This window comes from Diabrotica virgifera, chromosome 5 (assembly GCF_917563875.1).
Source record: "Diabrotica virgifera virgifera chromosome 5, PGI_DIABVI_V3a".
Lineage (NCBI taxonomy): Eukaryota > Metazoa > Arthropoda > Insecta > Coleoptera > Chrysomelidae > Diabrotica > Diabrotica virgifera.
In genome coordinates, this window is record NC_065447.1 from 42,685,362 (window position 1) to 42,704,638 (window position 19,277).

Sequence of the window (19,277 nt, forward strand, 5' to 3'; positions counted from 1 at the left end):
GTGTCCATGGTGATATTTTCCTGGTGTCCTGAAAAAACTAATAAATATTTTTAAAAAATTTAAACGCAGAATGAAAGACTAAATTATTCTCGAGGGCCGAAAGTCCCTTAGAATAAATAAATAGTTTCTTTTGAATGAGATATTTGAAATTAAAAATCACACTACATTTTCTCTTAGGTTTTCACCCCTGTAATTTAATAAAATAAACATAATAGAAGTTTTCAGGTACTTTTGGCCCTCGCTAATAACGTAATCTTTCATTCTGCGTTTAAATTTTTCAAAAATACTTATTAGTTTTCTCAGTATTCGAAAAAAATGAATCCCCATTTAAATAGCATTGCAGCCGAAAATACGTACCCATCCCCTTAATAACAATTATTGTTTCTAACCTATATTCAGTCATAGTCCAGAGAAATAAGAAATAAGGTCAAAAAGTACCTACCCTGTTAAGAACTTTCACACGGTCAGGTATCTGACTTGAGTTTATTGAGTCAGCCTTTTTTGAGTTTTGCGGACCTCAATAACCAAAACCTTTATTTTTCCTGCAGAGTTCCTGGAGAGGTCTCTCTCTCTCTCTCTCTCTCTCTCTCTCTCTCTCTCTCTCTCTCTCTCTCTCTCTCTCTCTCTCTCTCTCTCTCTCTCTCTCTTTGCACTTTTGTAAGCAACAAATTAGTAAATCAACATGCAAATATCGCCATTTTAATATCAAATAATTACCTCCAAATTTGTTAAAAATACTTTACTTTTTACTGACGGAAGTTCTTAAAATGACGCTTTTTTTGGCTTTAAATTGATATTGATTTAAAAACTCTGCCGGACCCATTGCAGCATATAAATATAGAGGTTTGGGTTATCGAGGTCCATAAAACTAAAAAAAAATATCAGATATGTGTCAAAGTCACGAGAATGCATTAGTTCTCTGTACCGGCGGAGGTAAATTCCTCACCAACCAGTAAAAACATATAATCCGACAGGTATTTTCCTCACCAAATTTAAGGGTTCCTATTAATCCGGTAGGTATTTTCCTCACCAACTCACTCAGGTAATAAAATAAAAATATAGATTTAATTTAGGAATGTATATTATGAAAGCATCCGAAATCCGAATACAAGACATTAATTTCCTTACATTATAATAATAGTTTATAATATAGATAATATTATGCAAGACGTATAAATTATTATTTAATATTTACTATAATAAGACAGACACTTTACAAAATCCATTGTAGTCATTTGATTAGACTGATATCTTATTAATAAATTTACTACATCTTGCGAAAAGATTCGCAAGCATTCGTAATACGAATAACAGGAGAATTTGCCTCTGTCCTCAAATATGGGGAGAATATGGCATTTTTGTCTATATAAGTTTCAACTAAATAATCAACATATCTATCTTAAATTTCATTTCCTGGTTTGCATGACATTAAATCAAACACAAAACAATCTGATACGTCTTCTGGTTTTATATGTAAGGCCAAAAGTATGTTTGAGCCACTTGCCTCTTTAAGAATCATTTTTATATTCTGATATTAAATCAAGAGACCAAGACATTTCTATACCAAGCTTAGTATAGGTGAAATTTACAACGATGTATTTCAGTGTTCGTACACATTTCAATGATGGCATTCATTTTCAAAATCTTCAAAAACTTTACTAGCATTAAACTCAATTTTGAGAGCTTTAAAAATTTCTGATTTTAACAAATAAAAAATATTGTTGTAAATTTCTGTTTTTTTTTTGTTTGGCAGTAAACAGTATAATAAAGAAATATAATGCCCATTAATTAGCCCATGAATAATGAATAATTGCAATGTGCCATCCATATAATAAAATTCAATGTGGCTAAAAGTCTTATATTTGTTTCACAACTAAATACAACTATCCTACTTTTGACACAGTTTATAAAGAGAAAATTTTCCCTCTTGGTTGTTTTTTGAGTACACCCCGTCACAAATCCTTGAACCTCATCAATATTGGAAGGAAGTCGACCAGGCATCATTTTTCGTCGATAATTATATATTTTTTCTTATGTAACTGACAACAATCGTAGTAATTGTTTCAGACAAATTAGCTACAAGTGCTTGGCGTATAATTTTTGCTGGTTTTTCAATTCTCTTCGGCTTTACGTTTACAATAGTTAGAAGCAATTTGTCGATCTAACTTCTGACAATCTGGTTCATGATTGTGTTGTCGGCTACTTCTAGATATTGTAAAAGTTGCACCAATAGTAAAAAATTTCGCACTACAAATTGTTTTATCCTCCAGAACACTTCTTCACTTTTTAAAACTTTCACTTTATAAAAAATAAAATTTTCAAATACCAATACCGCGTAAGGTTTACCGCAATTCCAATTGTGACTAAAAATAAAATACTATAATTAATTAATTAATTATTAGAATTATAGGTACCTGCTGTAACTTAATAGTAGATAAATAATTCAGTTGAATGCCTTTTAAATCTACCTGAAATAACTGAAATAACCATGTTGGTCTTGGTGAGGAAAATACCTGTGGGATTATGGCATACCCTTATAAACGCAGGCAAAAGATTATTTTGGTGAGGAAATTACACTCGCCGCTCTGGACTATCAAAGGAGTAATAAATACTTTTAGATGTAAAACCTGTTAGTGTGATCTTTTGTGACAATTTTTACGGCATAACACACAGATGTTTGATTCATACGCGCATGAAACAAAATAGACGAATGTAACCATATAAGCCCAAAAAGGCAGCTGTACAGTGTAAAAACATGGACAAAGGAAAATCAGCGAATAGTTATTAATACCTTTTTGTTGGCCTCGGAATATCCTGTTAAATATACTTCGTAATGAATCATGGGAAGCCCTGCCATCATCAAATATTAACGTTACAATTATTTTAATCATATACATTTTATGCGAAACTAACATATTGAATGTAAGACAAGAAAATATATTGATTAATTTAATGTTTTACATCAATAAAAATGAAAACCTAATTATTGATTCATGTGTAATAGAAGAATAAAAAGAAAATTAAAAACTCTACAGTGTGCTATTGTGTCCTAAAATAAAAGAAACTACGCCCAAGAAATCAAAATGATACTTCAGAATGCGTTGAAGGTTTTTTGAGACTGTAGTCATAGTCTCCTCGGCTCTTTCTCTAGTCAGGCGTTTCTGATCTTCTCCCTTCTAGTCTTACCCAATATCCACCCTAACATTTTCATTTTAGCTACCTCCATCTTTTCCTGAACCTTCTTTACAGGCGGCACTTGCCCACCGTACACCAACGAATGCCTCATGACTCATTACACTCTTGTATATCTTTCCTTTAAGCCCTTCCCCGCATTTCGATCACAGAGTACCACACTATCCCTCCATTAATTGGGCATCCTTTCTTCCTCATTTATATCCTACTCATCATTTGCCATAACACATCAACCCATTATTCTCCTAGACCTAGAGCCTTCAAAACCTCCAGAAGTATTCCATCAGGTCCTACTGCTTTACCATTCTTCATCCTATTTAAAACCTCGATAACCTCATCTCTTGTTATTCCCGGTAATACATTCTCATTTGGTGTTCCACATCCTGAAGTACTCATACAATCTTTGGTTTATTTTAACATCGGATCTTAACACTCTTTCATCTGCACTCTTAATCAATGACATATTAGTCAAATTATTTGATGAAATGTGCATGGCTTTAGCAATGCTGCATAACCGTTTAATAAGAAATAAATGATAACTTAAAGAAAATCAAACAAGACGTGATAAAAACAACAGATGTTAATGACAAATGGAACATGATACAAGAAACGTTAGTAGAGGCAGGAAAGAAGATATTACCCACAAAAATAATAAAAAAACAGAGATGGATGACTTCAGAAATCCTAGATCTAATGGAGGAAAGAAGAAAACATAAAGGCAGGAGTAAGACAAAATACAAGGAAATACAGAGATTAATAGGAAAGAAAATAAAAGAGGCCAAATCCACCTGGCTGGCAAATCAATATAGTGAAATAGAAGAATATTCTAAAAAGTACGATAGCTTTAACATGCACAAGAAAATAAAGGAAATCACAAATACACAGCGAAAAAAGAAAGATGGCTTTCTTAAAGACATAAATGGAAAAATTATTATAGAAGTCAAAGAGAAATTAAAAAAGTGGAAGACATACATAACAGATCTGTTTGAGGATAATAGACAGGAACCTGAAGAAATCGACAGCGAAACGGGACCAGAGATCATTATGGAGGAAATCGAACAAGCTATACGAAACGCAAAAAACGGAAAAACTGTAGGTGCAGACGAAATACCTGCGGAATTACTGAAATGTCTAGACTATGAAACTCTACCTGTACTACTGGATCTGTTTAATGAAGTATATAAAACCGTAAAAATCCATCAGGAATAGTTGGTATCCACCTTTGTAACAATACCAAAAACAATATATGCCAAAGATTGTTCGGACTATAGGACAATATCACTAATAAGCCATACCCTCAAAATATTTCCAAAAGTGATTCATGGAAGATTATACAGAAAGCTAGAATATGATATGGATGACACCCAATTTGGGTTCCGCAAAGGACTTGGAACAAGAGAGGCATTGTTTGCGTTTAATGTCCTCTCTCAAAGATGCTTAGATATGAACCTGGATATTTATTCCTGTTTCATCGACTTCGAAAAAGCGTTCGACAGGGTCCGACATGGAAAACTAATAGAATTATTGAAAAACAGAGATATAGACAGACGAGATTTACGAATTATCATCAATATGTATTGGAATAAATATAGAAGAACAAGAATTCGAGAATATTGATATAAAGAGAGGAGTAAGACAGGGTTGTGTTCTGTCGCCGCTACTGTTTAACGTGTACAGTGAAGCCATATTTCAGGAAGCGATAGCGGAGCTAAGTGATGGAATCTCTATAAACGGAAGAATAGTAAATATCATAAGATTCGCTGATGGCACCGTTATAATGGCAGATACCCTGGAATCACTACAAGAATTTCTAAATAGAATTAACGATTATTGCATTCGATACGGACTAAAAATAAACAAGAAAAAAACTAAATTTATGATACTAAACGAAACTACTTACGAAACTGAACCCAAATAGAAAAAGTAGAGACATACAAATATCTGGGAATCTGGGCTGATGACAAAAATGACCAAAGCAAAGAAATTAAAGTCCGAATTGAAACTGTAAGGCAAGCATTTATAAAAAATGAAGACACTGCTTACAAACAAAGACCTTCAGTTGCCTCTCAGATTGAGGGCTCTAAGATGCTAGTGCTTTACGGAATGGAAGCTGGGACATTGAAGAGACAACACATAAGAAGAATAGAAGCGTTCTAAATGTGGTGTTACAGAAGAATATTGAAAATTCAGTGGGTTCAAAGGATTACCAACGTTGAAGTGCTACGACGTTTAAATAAGGAGTTAGAAATTATGAAGAATATAAATACTAGAAAACTGGAATATTTGGGTCACATTACCAGAGGAGAAAAGTACGAGTTGCTGAGAATTATTATGCAAGGAAGGATCCAAGGAAGAAGAAGCATAGGAAGAAGACGCATCTCCTGGCTGAGGAACATTAGAAAATGGTTTAACTGTAGTTCATTACAACTGTTCAGAGCAGCAGCCAACAAAGTGACTATAGCCATTATGATATCCAACCTCCGATAGGAGAGGGAACTTTAAGAAGAAGATAACCGTTTCATCTCCTCGGAGTGTTTCCAACTTTTCATCAGCTTTGCAAACGATCTTTTCTTAGCAGTAGCTACAGCATAGAAGGCAAGATCGAAGGTAAAAGGGGTATAGGAAGAAAGAAAAAATCTTGGCTACGAAGCATCAGAGATTGGACCCACACAACAGGACTTAATTTAAGCCCAGAACAGAGAGTTTTCCATATGGATCGCAAATCTCAATAGAGAAGGCACTTAGGAAGAGGAGGAGCTACTCTCTTCTATGCCTCTCTTCTCTCTTTTATGCCTCTCATGTTCCTGTCTAGCCTGTTTCTTCTCCTGGGTTCTCCTGGCAAATCGACGTTTTTCGTTTTTCCTCCCTACGGGCGGTTTTAGGGGGAAATCCACGATTAGGAGTGGCAAACATTTTTGCATTTTTTTTTGGTACCAAAATTTACATTTTCAGCTAAACTCAGCTTGTTGGTATCGGTTTTAAATATTACAATCTCTAACGCCTGGACTAGTTTAAAATTTTGAATTTGTACATTAGGAGCGTAGTTTGTATGTTTTCGCGTACATCAAAAATAACTGTTATCTTACTTAGCCTCACTTTAAAAGAGACTTAAATGTTATATTTATTATTTTTCGATTAAAATTGGCAATGAAACCACCGTCTGCATAATTAGGAACAATTGGCAGACGTACAACTTGTTTTTTCTCCAAGTTGTTTTCCCTTCTTGTTAGATATTATATTTAGTTTGAGTTCAAGAATCACGTTAGATAGCTTGACACTTTTTAAGTTTAGCAACAGATATTTTTATCGTTAGTTCAGTTTGTTTGGTAAGTGAGCGTTTATATTTATCTTTTATAGTGTTTTTTTAGAATCTAGAATAAAACTATTAAGGGTGAATTAAAAATTTTATGGTAACACTTTTGTTTAATTTACATCTCTCTAATATACATACATACATAATCAAAAACCTCTTAGACCCTAAGGTGTCGAGGTGTACAAGCTCTCTTATTTTTTTTTTCTACAAATTTACGCCACTCTTTTCTGTCTCTAGCTAGTTCCTTCACCTCACTCCATGTCTTCTCTCTTTCCTTTCTTCGAGAATCTCGCTTATGCTATTGTTCCATGTTTTTCTTGGTCGTCCTCTACGGTTTTTCCCTATTTTTCTCGCTTCCCATATCTTCTTCACCTGTCTAGTTTCGTTCGTTCTGATCATGTGTCCCCACCATTTATTTGAGTTTCTTTTCTTCTGCTTTAGCCTTTAGTGATTTCGTTCCTAGTTCTTGTCTAATGTCTTCGTTTCTTCTTCTGTCTGTTCTTCTAACACTCAGCACTTTCCCCAAGTATTTCATTCCATTTGCTTGCAGTCGCTTTGTTTGTTTTTCGTCGAGTACCCAGTTTTCTGCCCCGTATGTTAAGACAGGTTGGTACACTGTTTGGTATACGATCATTTTTGTTTTTGTTGTTATTTCTTTTCTATTCAAGAAGTTTTTGTATAGTGCATGATATATTCTAGTTGCTGAATTTATTCTGGCAACAATCTCGTCTTCTTGTGTCCCTTTACTATTCAAACTTATCCCTAAATACTTGTATTCTTCTATTTGTTCGATTCAATTTCATTCAGTGTTAATGTTTATTTTTGTTTTGTTTTTTGTTACTACCATCACTTTATTTTTCTCGGTGTTTACTCTTGTTGTATGATTTTAATTCTCCTGTCCACATTGCCATGTTCTTTTGAAGGTTTTTTCTGTTTTTGCTATAAGCACTATATCATCTGCAAATACGCATGCTTCTACTTTCACTACTTGCATGTTTCTATATCCCGCAATAATATTTCTGTTGGTTTTGGTCAGCAAACTTTTATTACTTCGTCCATCAAACTTATAAACAATAATGCGCTCAATACACCACCCTATTTGACTCCATCGTTATTTTTAAAGATTCTTGAAGTTCTGTTTCTTGTTTTTTCTTGGGTACTAGTATTTTCATACAGATTACATACCACCTTCAACAGTTCTTCATCTACATTCTTGTTCTCTAGGCTCTGCCAGATTCCTGTCGTGTCAACCATATCAAACGCCTTTTTCATATCTGAGAATGATAAATATATTTCTTGACTATAGCTTGTTCAATTATTATTTGTTGCAAAGTAAAATTGTTCAATGTCTTGTACACTGTGCGCTGGTCTAACTCGACTGTGTGCATCTGCTAGTCTTGGTTCTATTATCTTACGTAATTTACTTTCTCTTATTATTTCATATACTTTTAGTTCTGCGCATAAGAGAGATATTCCTCTATAATTTTCGCAAACCCTAGTATCTCCTTTCTCATGTAGTGGCAAAACTGTTGCGATGTTCCACTCCGATGGAATCTCTTTAGTTTTTCATCCCATATTTAGTATTTCCAGCAATTCTTTCTTTCCATTTGGTCCTCAGAATTTTAATAATTCTGCATCTAGCTGATCACATCCTGGTGGTTTACCTACATTAATTTTACTCAAAGCTTCCTCTAGTTCTTCCATTTGTATTCCAGTTTCATTTGATTCGGTTATGTTGTCGAACCAATTTTTGTTTTTCTCCGAGTTGTTTTCCCTTCTTGATCTTGATAGATATTATATTTAGTTTGAATTCAAGAATCACGTTAGATAGCTTGTCACTTTTTTTAGTTTAGTTTTTGAAGTTTAGCAACAGATATTTTTATCATTAGTTCAGTTTGTTTGGTAAGTGAGCGTTTATATATTTATCTTTTATAGTGTTTTTTTAGAATCTAGAATAAATCTTAAATATTAAGGGTTAATTAAAAATTTTATTTTATTACTTTTGTTTCGTAATATGATTGTTTTTAAAACTTTCTCACTTAAGAGAATATAATATATGTACATATAATAGACCAGTAAGGATCTGTTTTTAGGTGGATGTGAGAGGTGGCATTCAGATTTTTGCGGATAAAGTTAGGTGATAACTTCGTTAATAATAATTGATTTATGCTCCTGCTCAAATATGCCCGGAACATTAATAAAAAAAAATAAAATATTTAACAATTTCAAAAAATTTCGTTTTTTTCTACGTTTCTTGCTTATAACTTTAAAACGATTCATTTTGGAACAAAGTCGTATAGAAATAAAACAAAGATAATTAAATTTTCTATCAGATGGGATTGGTTAAAAATGTCTTAATTTATCACCCTTGCTGCAAAATAGCAATAAATATAAAATAAGGGGGCAAAACAAGCCTGTCCTTATTCAATGATTTTCTATCACTCAGGTTACACTTGGAGCCTTCCTAATTCGCTTAGAAAATTTTTGTAATGTGCTAAAACCGTACACCAAATTTCATTAAAATTGAGTTACTAGATTTTGAATAATAATTTTGCAATCTAAACTTTTTTTAATAAATTAAAATTTTTTAAAATCTTGCACAACAAAAACTAGAACATTTGTCAATTTTTTTACATATAAAGAAGCACTCCACCTATCTAACGCACTTTACAGAATTGAAATCGGATTGTTTAAGCAGCCTCAGCAATGTTTTAAAGTTATAAACAATTTTTTGGCTTATAAACAAATTAGTCCTGTTGCCAGGAGGGGGTGCTACGGGCTCCTTTATTTAGATGGACTTACCCAAGATTTTTATGTATTTTTTGACCCGTAGAACACGATTTTTTTGGGTAACAGTTGATCCGGATGTCGATAAGATTGTTATAAACAAAGGACTTGAGGAATTACATAACATTGATTTTTCGCAAAATAAAACATTTTTTTGTATTTCTTGGGTAATTCTAAGCAAAAAATGTTCTTACAAGTTTTTTCGTAGGATGCATAGTTTTCGAGATAAACGCAGTGGAACTCGCAAAAATTCGAAAAATTGCTATTTTTGAACGCGAATAACTTTTGATTAAAAAATAAAGTAGCAATTCTGCTGACTGCATTTGAAAGTTTAAGTCAAATTATACCGGTTTTAATTATTTGCATTGCTAAAAATTAATTTTTTTATTATTAAACAAAGCTATTTGTTTATAAGCCAAAAAATTGTTTATAAGTTTAAAACATTGCTGAGGCCCCTTAAATAATCCGATTTTAATTCTGTAAAGTGTATTAGATAGGTAGAGCACCTCTTTATATGTAAAAAAATTAGACAACTTCTAAATCGTCTCCTTTTTGTTCAGAAAGATTTTAAAAATTTGAACTTTTTAAAAAACATTTAGATTGCAAATTTATTATGCAAAATCTATTAGGTCGATTTTAATGAAATTTGGTACACGGTTTAAGTATGTTACAAAGAATTTCCTAAGTGAATTACTAAGGTTCTAAGTGCCACCAAAGTGGTTAAAAACATTGGATAACAACAGGCGTATTTTGCCCCCTTATTTTGTATTTATTGTTATATTGCAGAAAAGGTAATACGTTAAGACATTTTTGACCAGTCGTATATCATACAAAATTCAATTATCTTTATTTTATTTTTGTACGACTTTGTTCCAAAACGAATCGTTTTAAAGTTATAAGCAAAGAAAGTAGAAAAATATCGACGTTTTTCTAAATTTTTAAATATTTTAATTTTTTTATTAATGTTCCGGGCATATTTGAGAAGGAGCATAAGTCAATTATTATTACTGAAGGTGTCACCTAAATTTATCTGCAAAAATCCGAATGCCACCTTTCACATCCAAAAATAGACGTTTTTTCAGAGATCCTTACTGATCTATAAGTATTTATATAAAAAATGTCATAATATTAATTGATATTTACACATACTTGAAAGTTTTAATTAGGATGTGAACATAAAACTACATACTATGATAAAGCCTATTAAATATTTAAGAGTTGATTTGAATTGTCAAAAGTATTATTATCTACTTAAAATTTGTAATTTACACGAAATACATTTTCCTCATTATTCTGCTATTATTTCAAAATAAACGTACTACCACCATCTTTATCAGTAGTACTGCAGCCCTAATTGAGCCTCGCTTTTCCTATTTCGCGAGTCGCTTCTGTTCATTACCAACTGTTGTCAATTTGCTGCGCCGATCTTCCTTACGTCTTTGTCCTCAAATTTCCCCATCTCAATCTTGATCTACCCCTGCTCCTATTTCCTACTGGTATCGCTATCTCTAATAGGGTTCGTCTGGGTGGATAATTTTCATTTGCTCTTGAGACATTGTGCGAGCTGCTTTACTTCTCCATTTGATCTCTTTACTTGGGTCTAGTTGGTCTATAATGTAGCATCCTAGATATTTAATGTAAGTAACTTTCGCAATGTTTTGTTGTGATCTATCTATCTATCTGCCTATCTATCTGTAGCTAGACATAGCTGCTAGTGTGTAATTTACGCAATCCAATAACTCTTGAAGGTTCTGGAGACTATCGCATAAGATAACAGTGTCATCAGCGCATCTGAGGTTATTAATCAGTTATATTATTATATTAATCTGTAATACTGATTAACCCAACCTGAGAGACTTGCTTACCCCTTGAGAATGACTTCGGGTGGTACAATTCATTGGGCGAGGAGGATTATCTCATTTAAGCAGGAATCACTCCACCCCACCCCTATGCTCCAGACCATCCACTCCCCCCCCCCCAATGCCCAATTGGTGATAAATAGCAGTCTGATTTTTGCATGAGAGTTTAATGAAAGGGTAACAAAAACAAATCATTTGGAAGTTCTGTTCGACAAAATACATGGGACGTTTTCGTAGTATGACGTTCCATATTTTTAACCTGTTCTACAATTAAAACTTCCCCTGTTCCAGTGTTCCCATACATCGAAGTTTGTCCGACTAGACCCCCTTAAGCTAAATTAACAAATTTTCAGCTCGCTATTAATCAACTTTTTTTGGTACGCGAGATCCAGACCTATTCCTCTCACCATGAAAATATGTGAGGGAGTAATTGATAGACAAATACTCGAAAAAACCGAAATATAAAAAATTAATTTGATTTTATGCAACGCAAATCAACAACATATGCAATTTTCATTATAAGACGGCCGTTGAAAGAAATACAGAAATACAGAAACAAACGCTCATATAAAACGCTCATTCATTGATCTTGAGAAAGCTTATGACATAATTCCGCAAGAGATTCTGTGGTGGGCGCTCAATAAGAAAGAAGTTCTCGATGAGTATGTGAAGAGTGTGAGAGACATATGTATAAGAAAGTAACAACTAGTATTAGGCCATATGTGGGACACACTGATAAATTTCATGTGACAGTAGGATTGCATCGTTGCTCACTGTTTAGTCCTTAATTATTTGCATTAGTGTTGCCCGTTAGAATATGCCCTGAACAGAGATGTTTTTCACCCAATACGAAGAATTGCTGATTTGCAAGTTCCTGGAAGGACCAAAGATGACGATAAGGCAGGACATCACAGTAAAGGGAGTTAATATTGGTGTCACCCAAGATAAAAACTTATGAAGACTTATAATTAGTAATTGAGTAATTATTGTCTTTTGTCTGGGTCCCATAAACGCCGAAGACCAGGTTCTTATGGACCTGGTTCGTAAGATGGGGGTGATACAATGGACCCGCCGTAGGAGGTCTAAGTGTCTTAAGGGCTCACAAGTGGGCCCTGCCCCGATATACCATAACCATTGTCTTTTGTAATTGAGTTGTGAACTATAGGTGAAATTTAAACCATTATTGTACTTGTGTACATTACTATTGAGGGTGTTTTGCTGAGAATGCAAAAAGAGATAGAGCTGTTAATCAAAATAAAAACAGCCAAAATCGAATACCTCGGTCACATCATGAGGAACTGTGAAAGATACGGACTGCTGCAACTGGTCTTACAGGGAAAAGTAGAGGAAAAGCGAGGACCAGGAAGGCGAAGGATTTCGTGGCTGAAAAATCTACGTACGTGGTTCAACACAACCACTACAAATCTTTTCAGAGCAGCAGTGTGCAAAATACAGATTGCCATGATGGTCGCCAACATCCGAAACGGATAGGCACTACAAGAAGAAGATTGTACTCGTCTTCTTTGTGTACCATGCTTGTTTTCAAGCGTTGGCTATCGTCGTATTAACAAGCTGATGAAATGTTTCTCGGTCGGCAGCTATATGAAATAATTCCTCGACTGTTCGACCTGTCCATTGTCTAATGTTACGCAGCCAGGACAGTTGTTTCTTCCAACCCAGCGTTTCCCTTCGATTTTGCCCTGAATGATCAACCGGAGTAAGCGATATTTAGGTCCTCTTATTATATGACCAAAGTACTGTATTATTGTATTTGTATAATAAACATATTCATCTAGACAAGGCGGAAACGGCGGGTTCGTTGGGAAAAATATTCCCATGAGATATTTTTGCATAACCACATTAGTGAGACATCCCAGAATAAGGTTCAAGAAGTCACCCACGTGAAAAGTGGGCCAATTTTTTTTAACAATTTTTTTTTAATCAAATTGCAAAAATCAATATTTTTGGACCGAACTAATTTTTTTTCGGTTTTTTGGAATATTCTGGACAAAAAAGGTCTCCTACAATTTTTCTCTAAAGTTGATCTTTTTCGAGTTATAAGCAATTTAAAATTTGAAAAACGCGAAAATGGCCATTTTTAAGACTTAATAACTCGGTTAAAAAAGTCAGAAAGTGACTAAATCAAAGTTTAAAGTCGCCGCTACATGATTATGAAAAAATCTGTGTCATTAATTTACTACTAAGCTGTTATTTTTAATTAATAACATTGAGCGGTTAGATCGTATTGACGCTGCTGTAAATGTGAGTGCGAGTAAGATGCACAATTGGACTGCTGGAATGGCTTCTCTCTCGCACTCAGAATTTACAGCGGCCGCACAAGTGCATGGCGCTTATTATTATTACTTAAAAATAACAGCTTAGTAATAAAAGAATGACAAAAATTTCTTCAGGATCTTGTAGGGGAGGCTTTAAACTTTGATTTAGCCATATATTGACTTTCATGATAATAACTTTTAACCGAGTTATTAAGCCTTGAAAATCACCATTTTTCGTTTTTTTCAATTTTAAATTGCTTATAACTCGAAAACGATCAAGTTTAGAGAAAAATTATAAGAGACCTTTTTTGTCCAGAATGGTCCAAAAAATTAAAGAAAAAATTGTTCGGGCCAAAAATATTTATTCTTACAATTTGATTAAAAAAAATTGTTAAAAAAAAATGGCCCACTTTTCACGTGGGCGACTTCTTGAACCTTATTCTGGGATATCTCACGAATGTGATTATGCAAAAAAATCTCATGGGAATATTTTTCCCTTCGAACCCGCCGTTTTCGCCTTGTCTAATCACTCAAGGTCAAAGAGTCAAATAAAAACTCAAGCAAAACTGAAACGTTTTGTTTCTTTACTCCTTTATGTTGAAGTAAATATTAGGTTTGTTCTAGCATCAGTTTCAAACGGTTTGAAACCATCAGCGAATAGTGGACCAGCGCGAGTAGAGGGGATAGCACTGGTGAATGTATTATGTTCTCTCACTGACCAACTGTTTCCTGACGGTTTCTGACTAGTTTGACTGTTTGCTAGAACAAACCTTTTTTAAAGATCTAATTGATTTGCTAGCACAGAAAGATATCTTTATTATTATTATTTATCATTCATGAATTGTATGTCTATTTATGTCTTTTATTAAAAAATCGATTCTTAGTGTAAAATTCCAAATTTATGTTTTCGTTGTTTCAGATGATGCAGAATGCGACTCTGACCGCGAACTAGCTTGCCCAGCCAAACGTAGAAAACAAGATTTTTTTCTAAATTTGCCAGTTCCCGAAGAAGATTTAAACTCTTTAAGTCGCTCCAGCAGTTTGCTTCAATTCGAAACGCTAGAAAAACAATGCCAAGAAAACTACCCGAGCTCTCCAAGTATCTATTCCCAATTTAGCTTCGATTCCTTGGAAACCTCCAACCGCAAGAACAATCTAAGTCCGGATAGCTTGAACAGTCCGAAGAGTGAAAGCACTGAAGATGAAACTGATTACTATAAAACATTAAAAATTGACGTACCCACTAGGGTAAAAAGAAGCAACGATAGTTTGCTGTTTAGTGCTCACCGATCTTCTGGATCAGATACCAGCGAAAGTGACGTAATCGACATTTCGAGGTCGTTTGACAATCTGAAGCCTTGGAGGAGCTTCGACAGTTTGCCCGTCATCAACAAAAACATTCGAGACAAAGTTTCTGCGGAAAATTTGAGCGAAGACAGTGGATACAGCGATCACTTAACGAAATCTTCGAGTACAAATAGTTTTAAGTCTAAGGATGAGGTTAGGGTTCATACTATGAAAAATTATTCGGAAAGGAAGAGTTCCTATGTTGGATTTTCGGCTTATGATGGGGATGTTCTGCAAGAGGTGAGTAATAATAGATTAACTTTTTTGGCTTTTGAATTTGTTGCTTGAAATTTTGTGCTTTAAATAATAATAATTCTCAAGTCATAGTCAAGTCGTAAGAGCTTTAACATTTAACATAACCAAATATATCTTCTTTTTTGGTTGATCTAGTCGGCCCTCAACTCAATTTGAATCACTCCTCTTGGTTAAAAAACAAACAATAGTACTGAGCAAACTGTTACTAAAAATAACACGAATCAAGACAGAGTAATATCCAAATACTCTGAGAAACTAAAGATAGAGTCCCTAGAAGACAAAAATATAAAGTGGTTGTATAAACAACATTGTGTAAAGAATTTGAATAGTGTCCCTGTATGATGTTGATCTTTGTTTGGAAGTATTAATCGAAATGTTTTGCTATGTTGAGGTTTTTTAATGCCATTTTATAGAATAGATAGAAGTACAAAGTTTTTGCAAAAATAGTTATTTTCCTAACTAGTGCGGAAAGTGATACTTTCACGCACGAGACTGCCGTTGACCCGAACGACGCGATAGCGGAGTTCGGGCAAGCAGTCGAGTGCGGGGAAGACACTTTCCGCATGCGTTAGGAACAATATTTTTTCTAGGGCCGTACGTTTGGAAAAAAGCCATAAAAAATAGAGTTATATCAATTTTTATTTAGAAGTGAAAATACACAAATTAATTCTTTGACAAGGTTGTCAAAACCAAATTTTCAATATAATGGATTACCACAACGACGATATTGGCTTCTGGAATTACAATCTATACCAAGAAAGCTTTGATGTCACTAAGATATTTAATTATTGATTAATAACACTAGTTTACAACCAGTTTGCGACTGGAATGCAAAATGTTGTTTTTTGTTAATTTTTCCTGTCTGAATATGAATATGATGATAAAAAGTTCCTAACACGTAAGATTTTTGAGTTATGATTTTTTCAAAAAAAAAATGAGTTACGATTTTTGAGTTATGAGTATTTTACTAAATTTTTTTTAAAACAGTCATTTGTAATATATCGGTGAGTGATGTTATCAAATTAACGATTTTCCTAAAAATTGTGCATAATTTGACAACACTGGGATTTCTAATGTCTACGAATAACACATTAACATTTAAATAAAGAATAAACCAAAGGTAATCCTTAATCAGTAAACCTACCCATTTAAACTTATTAGTTCTAAACCGTTTTAACGACTGTTACTTCTGCATGACAAAAGTGTCTTGATTTCAAAGGAAAGGCAAGCATAAAATTGAATATCCAGATTTATCTCAGCAATAAAACCGGTTTTCCATGGAGAAGATTTACCAGTTCCAGGACCCCTGGCAAATTGGGAAGATTTGGAAATGTATGGCAATAAAAGTTAACCCGATGATGTATCAGAAAAGAATGATTCTTATTTTCCCGAAAGTGACGAAAAAGCACATTATTGCATCCAACAAGCCGAATTACATGATTTAGTTCGAGACCTTCACTTGCCCAAAGGACATGCTTAACTCTAGGTTCTACATTACAATAATGATTTTTTTTAAATGGAATTTACTAGCCAGTAAAACTTACAATATTTAGGAACCGTAACCAGGAGCTATCCTAGTTTTTTACTATGCAGGATAAAATGTGTGTTTGTATTAATCCACATAGTGTTATGGGAAAATTGGGATAGGCAGAAAATTGTGTACAAAAGACTTACTATGGTTTTTGTTTCTAGTTCTGAACTTATGTGTATATAGTATAAAACAATTTTTATAATAAACAGCAATATTTGATGTATACGTGGACCCCTTCACAGAAATGCATGGCACCTTAAGAAGAAGATAATTCAAAATCTATACGTGGCGGAAAATTTTAGTGTTTGAATTCGCATTCAGGACGCTTTAAACTCCCCGGTACAGCCATTTTAACATCAGTCGCAATTTTTTTTTGTTTTTTTGTTGACTAGTGTAATTAGTTACCTAAAACTTTATTTGAAAATTAGAGATTTTGTTGGGAAAACCCGCATTTTCCGAGGAAAATTTTCGTCGGAGCAAATCGAAAAAAACATATCTCTATGCAGAATTTAATTGCGGTGAATTTTTATTTGGATGTTTTTGATATAAAGTTAAAATCTTCGGAGTTATAGAGCAATAATTGAAAAAAATACGATTTGTCGGCGCCATTTTGTTTATAAAAAAAGTAGCACACTATCTGCGGACTTTGCATATCTATATTATTAATATATAGGATCTTATAATTCGATTGCAGCAATAAAATTGCTGGTAAATAACTTTTCCATGAATTTTGCTAATTATAAGGGAACCCTGAGATTCCTTGCTAGAGTTCCTTGTACATTTCCACTTTTATTCTTTCGTAGCTTTACTACAGATTCCGTAGTTTTTAGTATTCTTATAGGTATTTTAAAATGTTGAATAATTTAACGATTTTTAAAAATTACTAGGTATGGTACAAAGACATATCAATATTTTGTAGACACTGTTACAAAACTTATCGCATTTTAAGTTCTGCATTTGTTATCAGGGGTGTAAAGTTGTGTTATAGAGGTAGCACCTTTTATCGGAACGACCACATCGAGCGTCATAGACGGGAGATGGTTCTTGATAACTGGTCCTCATAAGACAACTAACTCTCGCTTATGGCTCCACGTGCCACACCCCGGGCAACTGCATTGGTCTGCAGGCTAAACTAAGTGAGGGTAGTCAGATATGGCGAAAACTCCACCGAGCGATTGCCGGTATAAGCAATCCCACACTTACTGACCAACGGCTTCGGGCGGATGAGTTGGTAAGTGGAAGGGCACTCTTTTGTCCTGGCGCTAAGAAATTGGCACCAAAGGCGAATGAATCAAGTAAATGACCAACGGCATAAGGATACAGAAGGCAAGGAGAAACCACTGTATTAAAGATCCAATTGGATATCTCTAGTACAATCATCATGGCTGTACAACGTACAATAAATTCTGGTACTGATCATTGATCATGGACATCGGAAAACAAGATCCGGCAGGAGAGGTAATTCTCATGACAACAGGGCCTCTCAGGTCGTAACCCGGCGAAATCCCTGTTTTAAAGATGCAATAAATATTGGTACGTGGAACGTCAGAAGTATGTATGAACCTGGAAAAATGAACAATATTATACAAGAGATGCAAAGGTTAAATATCGATATTTTAGGTATCAGCGATACAAGGTGGTCGAGTTCAGGCAGCTTCGCGACAAACAACGGAATGATATATTTTTCAGGAAATAATGACCCACACCACAGATATGGAGTAGCAATTGTTGTATCAAAAAAAATGATGCAGTCTGTTATTAACTTTACACCAGTGTCTGATAGAGTAATATTCCTTCAACTTCATACAAAAACTGTAAATCTTAATATCATACAGGTTTATGCTCCTACTGCAGAAAAATCAGATGAAGAGGTTGAGGAATTCTATGAACAAATTAACCATGTTCTAAAATCTATAAAGGCAAGAGACGTCACAATTATCCTTGGTGATTTTAATTCCAAAATTGGGGAAGGAAAAAGCGGCAAATATGTAGGAAATTATGGTCTCGGGTTAAGGAACGAGAGAGGAGACCGAATGTTACAGTTCTGCCAAGAAAACGATATGATTATTTCAAACACATGTTTTAAACTCCCCAAAAGAAGGCTTTATACGTGGACATCACCTCAACATAACGCACAGAAAATAGTTAGGAATCAAATAGACTTTGTGTTGATAAATGAAAGATACAAAAACGGCATAAAATCGGTTAAGGCGTACCCAGGCGCAGATGTTTCCTCGGACCACAATCCCTTGATAGCGCGTGTAAGCATTAAACTTAAGAAACCTTCACAAAGGGTAAAACCAGATTACATAGATACCAGCCGCTTACAGAACTCAAAAATCAAAGAAGAATTAAAGCAACAGATAAATGGTAACCTAAGAATGTTGTCTACAAAGGAACCAAACACGCACGTGGAAAACAAGTGGCAAAACTTAAAAGAAGCCCTAATAAAACCCGCTCAGAATATCCTTAGCAGAGGAAATACGACAAAAAGACAAGAATGGATGACAGAGAAAATTTTAAGTCTCATGGAGGAACGAAGACAGTTTAAGGGAAAATGCAAACAAAAATACAACGAGATACACAAGCAAATTAGAGATGAAATAAGGTCAGCGAAAGAAAACTTTTACAAAAGAAAATGTGAAGAAATTGAAGAACTGCAATTAAAACATGATACGTTTAACCTACATAAAAAGGTAAAAGAATTGGCAGGTATA

The 19,277-nt window shown here is 34.1% G+C and overlaps 1 protein-coding gene across 6 annotated transcripts in view; it reads left to right on the top strand.

Moving 5' to 3' along the window:
• Nucleotides 1-19,277, top strand: part of LOC114328397 (uncharacterized) — a 635,699-nt gene that overhangs the window by 134,638 nt on the left and 481,784 nt on the right. For all 6 annotated transcript variants that reach the window (XR_007698442.1, XM_050652454.1, XM_050652455.1 and 3 more), the window contains exon 3: nt 14,347-15,014. Coding sequence is in view for 5 of the 6 variants with exons in the window: in XM_050652454.1 (XP_050508411.1) it covers nt 14,347-15,014 (668 nt within the window). In the remaining variant the exon portion in view is untranslated. The remainder of the gene's footprint in view (nt 1-14,346; nt 15,015-19,277) is intronic.